This window comes from Aythya ferina (genome assembly GCF_964211825.1).
Source record: "Aythya ferina genome assembly, chromosome: 23".
Classification (NCBI taxonomy): Eukaryota; Metazoa; Chordata; class Aves; order Anseriformes; family Anatidae; genus Aythya; species Aythya ferina.
This window is the reverse complement of record NC_140321.1, coordinates 3,781,899-3,791,725: the sequence shown is the minus strand read 5'-3', so window position 1 is coordinate 3,791,725 and position 9,827 is coordinate 3,781,899. Positions and strand designations below refer to the sequence as shown.

Below are 9,827 nucleotides of genomic sequence, written 5' to 3'. Positions count from 1 at the left end.
CAATCTTGCCCTGCAGCCATCTCAGCCTGCTGACCCCATAAGCCAGCTTTGGGGCACCCCAATTCCTGCTTTCCCTGCATGTGTCCCCCCGTCCCTGCCTGGAAATGCCACTGGTGTGTCTTTTCCCCCTTGTGCATGGCTTTCTGGCCAGCCTGTCCCTGTGTGTTGCACTGGACCACCCCAGGAACAGGTTTGAAGCTTCGTGGATGCGTTTGTCTCAAAGATTTGACCGAGTGAATTGTCGGTCCCAAAAGTCCTCTTCACTGGGGTCTCATCCTGCCTAGCAGCTGGTTGCCTGAATCTGCAAGTGCTGCCAGCTCCAAAGGGACACAGTCCCACATGTCTCCTCCCTGAGCCAGCACGATCAGGACCCTCACAGCACAGGGGGATACTCCAGCCCTTGCTGCCAGCATGATGCAAAAAAAAACCCCAAACAAACAAAACAACAAACAAACAAACAAAAACTTTGAAAAAGAAGGAAAAAGCCACGAAATGAAACGTTTGACTTCCTGTACCCTCCTGGGCTCTCACCCTGCCTGAAGATGAGGATGGACCCGTTTTCCTGGCTGACTGCAGGAAGGTGCTGCTTGTCCTGCAAGAATCACTGTGATGGTGACATGGGGTGCACATAGTTCAGGGTGCACCGAGAAGAGTTTGGGCTCCTATCGCTGCTCTCTGGGGCTGGATACGGTCTGGAGAGCTGCACAAAAACTGGTCCTAGGGGAATAAATCATGGGATGCTCTGTGTCATGAAGCCTGTGGTTGGATTAAGGTAAAGAGCAGCCCAGGGAGTACCCAAGAGCTGAGTAGCCCCATGTCCCCAGCTTCTCCAGCACTGCAGCTGGTGGCTGTGACCCCTGTGCCATGGCTGCAGCGGCCGGATCCGGCACGGAGGAGAGGCTGGAGCTGGAGCTGGAGCCAGCAGAGGGAGCAGAAACTCCTCTGGTCTGAAGGCAGCGGGGAGAGGAGCTGCCACTGGGATGCTCTGGTCTCCCCTGGGGATTTTTCCTGGGCCTGGGGTTAAGTGCGATGGGTCCCTGTCCCGATGGGTCCCTGTCCCGATGGGTCCCTGTCTTGCCAGGCTTTCTGCTTCCCCCGGTGCTGCAGACGGCCCTGCTGGGACAGCAACGCCGTGGGTGAAACAAGGAGGAAAAAGCAACAAGTAAACCCCAAACCTAGCTGCTTTTGGGCCCTTAAATGTCACAAAAGCAAAAGAGGCACTCAGCTCCTGGCTGTGTAAAAGAAAAATCAGTTGACACGCTTCCCACTGAGCCTCCCTTTACCCGCAGCCAGCCGGCCTCCCGCTTCTGCCTTTAGCTGCAATTTATCAATTCTCATTTGGGTTTATTAAAATCCCCTCTGGGGGCTGCACAAGGAAAGTGATCCAAGACGTACACAGATAAATCAGAACGAGGTCCCCACATCACAGCAAGCTCCTGTTCCTCACTGTCCAGATGCATCTGGACCCATGTACGGTGCCGACTGGCCCGTGGGTGTAGGATCCCGAGCTAGGGACAGGAATTGGGGGGCAGCATCCCTGTGCTCCCCTTTGAAGGGGACGAAGGAGCAAGAGGAGAGGGAGAAAAATGTGCCCTGGGGACAACCCCCCCCAGCCAGAGGATGCTGAGAGAGGGACGGATCCAGCCCTGCCATAGGACAGGCAGCGCTGAGCAGAGCTGGGGGTGGACCGGGCAGGATTGGGCCAGTGCTGCTCCTAAGGAAGGAGTGGGTGGCACAGAGCAGCAAGCGGGGAGCGGAGAGAGCAGCAGGGACCTGAGGCTGTGGGCAGGGTGCAAGGGGGGGGGACAAGGGACCTGCCACCCACCTGGGGCTGGAACCTGGTGGGATTGAGGAGCAGGTGGAGGGGCTGGGGGCGAGGATGCGTTAGGGGCAGGACCCTAGGGGTCGGCCCCCACCCAGGGGTGGCAGTGGGGTGGGTGCAGGCACCCAGAGCGGGGCAAGGGGCTGCACCCGCGTGGGGAAGGGGTGGGCAGCCTGGGTGAGCGTGGGGGGGGGAGGGAAGGCGGTCCTGGGGGGAGGCTGCAAGGGGGTGGAGTTGCTGGTTTGTCTTTGAACACGGGGAAGACTTTTAGCTGGGAACTTGCATCCGTGGAGCTCCCAGCCGGCAGGCATCGGTCCCCTGCTCCTGCCGGGAGGTCCCCAGCGCCCGTCCCTTGGGGTGGCAGTGAGGGCAGGGGGCATGTGGCCACCTTTGGCCACCTTCTTCTCCCCTGCGTGCCCTTTGCCTTTCCTCTGCCTCTCGCTCTGCTTGCTCGGGGACTTGTGCTGAGCTGCTCGTGCCAGGAGGGAGCCGGCGGCAAGCTGCACAAATTGGCTTCCCGTCCACCCCGGGCGTCGTGAGGAGGGAGGCAGGAGGGGGCACGGAGCCCGCCGGGATGTGAGGGTGGGCAGGGGGACAGCACGCTTCCCTCCTGCCTCCCTCGAAGATCTGGGACCACGCACAGACCATGAATGGATCCTTCTTCAACCAGACTCTCCTTGAGCAAGGAGCTTACCCCAACAGGACCCAGGGCTTGGGGATGCTCCTGGCCTGCTGCAATGGGACCGGCTCGGTGCTGGCGACTGACGGTGGCTCCTTGGTCCTCGCGCCGGACGAGAGGAGCCTGTACATCACGCGGGTGGTGCAGATCGCCGTCCTCTGCGTCCTCTCCTTGACTGTGGTGTTTGGCATCTTCTTTTTGGGCTGCAACTTGCTCATCAAGTCGGAGAGCATGATTAACTTTCTGGTGAAGGACCGGAGACCTTCCAAGGATGTAGGAGCTGCGATCATGGGGCTTTACTGAAGCCACGGGGCACCTGTAGGCAAGTGAACTGGCTGGACCTGGTGCTATGATGCAGATTCCTGTGTGTTTGGGGCAGCTGGGGACAGTGGGAAGGGGGACGATGGCTTTTAACATGTCTGTGTCCATGAGGAAGCAAATCTGCGCTTCCCAGTGAGGGAACTGTCGTGGTGAAGGGGGAGATCTCCCCAGCGCTGTATCAAGCACAATAATTGACCAGCCTTGTGTTGCATGCAGAAATGGATTAAGTTTTGCATGAAACTTGCAGAAACAGTGATAATGTGCAGATTCGGACTCTTTTTCTGCTGTTACCTTGGATACCGCTACTTGGGATTTAGGGCTAAAAAAAAAAAGTGTAAAAAGCAAACTACTCACTACAAAAAGAAAACAAAGTAATGGGAAAGTGAAATTTGTGGCACGGGCCACGTCGTTGGCCATGGGGCAGGGGCAGGGAAGGGTTGGGTGGGTTGTACAACAAAGTCTGCATGCTACAAAATGTGTTGGTCTGTTTGTGTTTTGGACATCGAGCATGCACTGTCTGGCAGTTTTGTAATGAGGAGAGCATGTTCTTCCTTATTTTTTTGAACTGTCCTGTTAAATAAACTGGTACTGTCTTTTTTCACAACACTGAAGGAAGAAAAGAAACCCAGATAAATACAAAAACCCTACCCCAAACCCAAAACAAAAGCATGCTTGTTTTTGTACATAACAACCTTTTTTTTAATTTTTTTTCCCAAGTGCTATATTGTTACAGTCCTTGAGGTTTTTGTATTTTTTTTTTTTTTGAAAACTGTTGAACATTCAGGAAAAAGAAAAAAAAAAAAAAAAAAAAGAAAATGAACCTGTTTCAAAAGAATTTCTTGTTGTCTTCATTTTCTTTTCCCGTGTGTGCAGAGCTCAGGTATTTCAATCCCAATTCCAGAGTTTAAATATAGTCATCTCACCTTCCAGTTGAACTCTAATTAAAGACAGTTATTTAAAGCAGAAACTACCATATATTGTTTTCACAGGCAAGTATCAGCTTCCACTACCAAATACATTTGTCAGGAACTACGTATTTTGGGCTGGTGTTAAATTCCTGCACAGTACCAAAACACAGAGTTTTCACAAAGATGCACCAAACACATCTTGCAAGGCAAGATTTCAGACCCTGAGTTGAAATCTCCATCTCCTCTGATCCTGATGAGCTGTCAAAACTAAATTATGTGAGAGGAGGAGGACTCCTGACCTTTGTGCTGTGATGGAATTGCAGCTCTGTCTGTGGGTGTGAGATGGAAATGATTTGAGTTTTGTTGCCCCAACAATATTCCTGCTGGGTCTGCTTCTGTGGTGGGAAAGCGATCCTGGATCCTGGAGGAGCTGCTGCTTTGATGTATGGGGATGTAAATCCTGAGCAGCTCTCTGCTGTTCCCAGATGCAGGAGTGGGATTAGGGCATGGCTTGTAGCTAATCAGTGCTTGCTGAGCACCTTCTTCAGGGATCCCAGAGGATATTGTTGGGCTAGCCCTGATGCAGAGCGAGATTCGTGCAGTCCTGTCACTGATTGCTCCCGCTAACCTTAGGAGCACAAAGACAACGCAACAGCAGGACCACGATTTGGGAGCCAGAGCTCTGGATTGTCCCACTGGTGCAAACACCCTGCTCTGCAAATCTTCAGCATGTACTCACGTGTAAAGACTAAATGCATCCCTGCGTCTCCAGGTGGCAGGGGTCAGGGGGGACATGTAGGGTGGTCACCGTTGTCTTCCTCTGCAGACAGGGGAGGAAGAGAGGGCTCGGCAGGAGCCTGACGAATGCTCTGAAGAAGCCTCTTTCTTCCATGGATCAGCCACTGGAGCTGGTTAGCTCTGCTGGAAGCTCCCCCAGCCTCTGAATCTGACCCTGAGGGGGTCACGTTGGGCCTGGAGCCCACACAAAGCAGACGCACACCTCAGCAACCTCTGTGTGGTACAGGGGTCTTGCTGCCCTGTGGGGAAGGATGGCTCTGCTATGTGACAGAGCCACCAGCTCGTCCTAAGGGTCCTTACAGGCCACCTTCAGGAGGGGGATGTGGAAACCTTCATCCCTTTTCTGCTCTGGAGTCTTCTGAAGGAAAGGAGAAAAGCCAGCTGCTGTAGGGTCACGTACACAAGAGGTGGGGGAGCAATGCAGTGCCTCAGAAAGCTGAGCTGGCCCCCACTGAGACCCGTGGGGCTTGCTCAGGAGTCACTTAGAGGAGGGGGGACTTTATGTGTGGCCTCATGGGGCAAGAAGCCAACTTCATTCATCCTCTAGTCCTGTTACGTCCCTTCCTTGGCCATAAGGGCTCTGTCTGCATTGCCAGGCAGGGAGGACCAGCAGAGGAGGGGCTGCAGGGAGGGCACCATCCAGGTTTGCCACACCACATGGTGTGTATCCCCATGAGGTGACTGGGCTTCTGCCTTGCTCACAGTGAGTTTAAAGCACCTGCACACAAATCCCATTAGAGTCCCAATGAAAAGATGATGGCCCCACTGAGAGGAGGAAATATTTGGGGAAAAGGAGACCTCAGGAGGACCGATGTCAGCATGGTGACAGTAAGGTGAGACCAGAAGGAAGGATGGGAGGGAGGATGCTGAGGGCACCACGATGCTCCCCAGACCTCAGGCTGCCACCCCAGGTCCTGGGGACCCGGCTGCTCTGCCAAGGGGCACGAGTCCTGCAGCCGGAGGATGAGCTGCTTGCTCCGGGGCCGCTGTAAGGAAAGCATCCCATAATAATGGCTCCTTCTGCTGCCCTTCCCCCACAGATATCTGTGCTTTCTCATCTCATCTCCCGCCCACTCATTTAGCTCAAGCTTGCAAGTGGGTACTGGTTCCCAAGAAAATTTTAAGCAGTTTTTTCCTTTTTTTTTTTTTTTTTTTTTTGAAGGAGAACAGTTTAAGGTTATTTTTTTATTTTTTTTTTTTTTATATATATATATTTAATTGCTACTTGTAGTTCATTAGCTCCCAGAACGTCACGGGGGTGCCAGGAGCTGTTCAAGTATGGCTGAGAGACTGCACTGGCTGTAAAATACAGCAGAGAGAGGAGGGATGTGCTCGGGGGGAGTCGCACATCAGTGGCAGAGTGAGGATCAGACCTCGAGCCCCATTTAAGCTCATCTCCTCGCAGTGGAAGGCAAGGAACCAACACAATCCACAGTCCTGACCTGTGGGACTGGCCACACTAGTCTGAGCCATGGGTCCGCTTTATCGGCACCTTTTCTCTGGAAATAGTCATGATTTTAGGCAGCATGTGGGCCGTCAAGCAGTCCTGCTAATGGGAAACTGCTTCTTGGCCCCACCACGAGAAACCTGCCCTGGACCTTCGTGGTCCTCCTCCCGGAGCTGTCCCCATCTCCGGGCTGGTCCCCGCTCTGCTCCAGCTGGAATTTCTGATTTCTAGACAAGCAGCAGGGAAGCAGCAGAGGCAGGCAGATGTGAGAACATTTCCCCCTGCTGAGCTTGCAAACAGGCAGCCTCTGCCTGGTGTTACAACTGGAGAAATGAAGAGCTGCCTTGACCCGCCTGGGAAAACCCAGCAAGCCTGGCCATGCCGTCCTGCCTGTGGCGGAGAGAAACCCAAAGCAGGTCCCACACCTTGCCCAGCTCCTCCTCCATGCCCTGGCAGCCTTGGCTGAGGGCAGAGAAAGAGTTAAACAAGATGAGACAGACAAACAGATTAAGGGGGAGGGAGGATCCCAACCTGAGCCTGGCACCAGATGTACCGGAGCGCGTGCACCAAACATACACAGTATTTAATAATTCCTGAGAATTGCCATGGTAATGAAGTGCAGAGTCAGGTTGTTATGGAAACAGCCTTTTTTTTTTAGGCAGGGAGGCATTACCCAGGTTGTAACCTCAATCCAGCCTGAAAACATTTCAGACAGCCCCCCAAAAATAATAAAAAAAAAGAAGTAAAATAAAATCAAATTAGATAAGTAGCAGTTTCCTGTCTCTCGTCTGGCAGTTCTGGGCTTGTTCTGTAGGCAGGTGGAGGGAGGCAGGTTGCTGCAGACACACGTCGCCCAGAAAAGCCTGGGCAATGGCTGGGAGCATCCCCCCAGGTCCTGACCTGGGGTCAGCAGCACCCAGGTGCTGCTGGGGGTGCTGGGGCTGAACCCTTCCCCTGGCTGGTCCTGGGATGCTCCAGCACCACCTGGTTTCCCTGCCAGACCCCTGGCCTGGCTTCAGGGTGTCCCCGTGGGGGACATGGGAAGTTCATACCCGTCTCTCTTGAGTTTATTCGCACAAGGCAGTGGCCACGCAGAAACCCTCATCCCAGCCAAGCCCACGGAAGGATGCTGGGATCCCACCTGCCTATGGACACCTGCACCCCAAGCATTGAAGGTCCCAAAGCTAGCATGCATAACAAAACAGGCAGTTTGGGGGCTGGAAAAGAATTAACAGGCCACATTCCCAAAGCCAAAAGGCACACCTAAGAAGAAAGGACAGGTTCCCTGAGCTCTGGCTCAAGCTCTCTGATGGGGCATCCATCAAGTCAGAGTGGAAATCCCCCATGTCCCTGTTCTGCTTCCCATCAATGGGAAAATGCAAGCTGCTCCCATCTCCTCTCTAAGCAGCCATTCCACCAAGTGTGGCAGGTTTGTCCAGCCGCTGCTCATATTGAATTTTAATTTAGTGCTGGATAAATCAGCAGCTCTGTGAACCTGTTTCCTATTCCGGAGGCTGAGGCAGAGCATTTAGGGTTCGCTTAGCAGAGAGATGGTCTGAAATACAGCGTGCAATTACTCAGGAACATTGCTCCATAAATCCCTGCTGCCGCTCAGCATGGTTCTCTCGCGCCGGCTGTGTGAGAGCCATCAGCCTCCAGAGAAAGCCTCTGTAGTCCATTAGCTCTGACAGAGAGGGACAAGTCAGTGCCACGAGAGCCTGGTACCCAAGGGAGAGCTGAGGCCAAATGATGACAAAATTTAAGAGCATTGCAGCTGTGAAGGCATTGAAAGGGGTTTCTCCCTCTTACTCTCTGCTGAATCGGAGCTATCATGGGATTGCAGGAGCATTTAGAGCCCTCGGTGCAAAACACGGGCCTTACAATCTGTCTGTACTGGTAAAGAGGAACAACAAGATCATTCCTGGCCACTGGGGCTTGGCTGATGGATGATACTGCTGACTTGTGCGAAGGGTTCTCGGTATGGCTCAGACCTGTGACAACAGCTCTGACCCAAACAGTCCCCGGGCAGTGGCAAAAAGACCACAATGCACTCCAGGATATTGCTTCGGACAGTGCTGTCTGTGCAGGGTGAGCACCTCATTAGGTTTGATGGGTTTGCAGGGGCCGCGTGCCAGTGTAGATATCTTTAAAGCAGTTTTTGGGCTTTCTGAATCCAACTTGGCTTCCTCAAGTATCAATGAGGGATTGGAAACCCCAGGGTTTAGTCCTGGAGAATACATCTTTGGGCAAACAGCGAGCCCAGTGAAGCACAAAACATCCTCAGTATCCTTGACAACTGCCTCTTTGGTGGTGTTGGACAAATCTCTGAGTTCCCACCAGTTCCCCCATTAAGATGGCTTAGCCAAGCGAATCCCTTGCACCGCGGTCAAGTTTGCGCTCCTCTGATTTTACAGACAGGCAATTTCTTGGACTTGTTTGTTCCATGAGGACGTGGTTATAGAAAATTTAGTTCAGAGAAAATCAGAGTGTTGCCAACGATCAGTATGGTTTGGCACTTCCCTGAAGATATCACCGTCAAAGTGCTGGAAAGCAGCGGGGGCACTGGCAATGCTCAAAGACATGAGCAACTATTTGAGTGGCTGTCTCTGATCTGAAAAATGCTGCTCATCTACATGTATTTCAGGCTGTGAGTGTAGCAGAAGTCTAGCTTCAGAGACACCTTTGCAGTTCTCCTCTTTCCTAGAAGTTCATTAGCGTGGAAGACGTTTTCACATCATTAAGGCGGGTTAATCAACAACAAAGCAAAAATGTCTTTTTAATGAGAAAGATGGCACAGTAGTGCGAGAAGCAGAGAGGTGGGTCTGCATAACAATTTGGCTGCAGGTCCAAGATCCGTTTAAGGTGAAAGCAACGGTGTTGGCACTCTCCATCAACCCACAGTGCTCAGGAACGTGAGCGCTGACCATGGCAAAGTGCTCTCTGTTGGGGTGTGGACAGGGAGCAGCTATTAAACCAAAGAAATTTCCTCTTTTTGAGCTAACGAGACCCCTCCAAACATTGATGCTCAGATGAATGGGGGCCTCCTGTCCCCATGGACAAGCTTTTTGAAGACACCACGACTGCAGGTGGATTTGCTCTCCTAGCAAGGAGCTGTGAGAGTAGAGGACAGCACCAGAATCCCTCGTTACATCCGTCCTTTCCATGTGGGCTCACTGGCTGTTTGTGCTTTATGGAGCACCAGCTGTGCCTTGCAGGTACATGCCTTTGAACACCAACACTTTTGGCTTTGGTCTGGGTGACTCCAAGGGAAAGGAAACAAGACTCATCCTTCCTGTGATGCTCTTGTTCCTCCACAATGGTTCAGCACTGCGAGGAGATGAGTTATAATCTCATCCTCACTGCGGATGTGGCACTGGAAGAGGAGATGATCAAGACAACAACCAACAGAAGACAGCAGAAACATCTACCCTACAGCAGCAGGCAGCTAGAGTGGCCTTTCTAGCAAAGGGGCTGGGGCTGCAGAGTTACACAGCCCTGCCTCTTCGTCATAGAGGCAGTTTTGTCACCTGTTGGTGTTGTCTGAGCCTGGTACACGAGTGTGGGTGTCAGGAGGGAGGCAGGTGCCTGTTGTGCACTGCATCTTCCAGGAAAACAGGGTGCACGTGAAAGCCAGCTCAGAGCTCTCTTTCCTTTCCATGACAGCTGCCTGGCTGGTGCTGGGTGCTGGCTTTCTGCCCTGGCACGGCTCAAGCTCTTCGTGCACGTGGGGTTAAATCCCGAGCCATCCTTGCTGGCGGGCCCCACAAGTGTTCACATCTTACAGGTTTCTGTGCAGCTGTGAGCAGTCCCCTCTTGCCTCCCTGAGTCCCAAAATGCAGGTTTAATGGGACA

General features: G+C 52.9%; 1 protein-coding gene across 1 annotated transcript; it reads left to right on the top strand.

Moving 5' to 3' along the window:
- The first annotated feature begins 2,044 nt into the window (after nt 1-2,044).
- On the top strand, nt 2,045-3,204 carry RPRML (reprimo like). Its single transcript, XM_084496038.1, has one exon. The coding sequence runs from the start codon at nt 2,469-2,471 to the stop codon at nt 2,802-2,804; it is 336 nt and encodes a 111-aa protein (XP_084352164.1). The 5' UTR covers nt 2,045-2,468; the 3' UTR covers nt 2,805-3,204.
- The last annotated feature ends 6,623 nt before the right edge of the window (nt 3,205-9,827 follow it).

What these genes read in the sequence shown, in the direction of transcription:
- RPRML (XM_084496038.1), top strand. Translation starts at nt 2,469, where the DNA reads ATGAATGGATCCTTCTTCAACCAGACTCTCCTTGAGCAAGGAGCTTAC.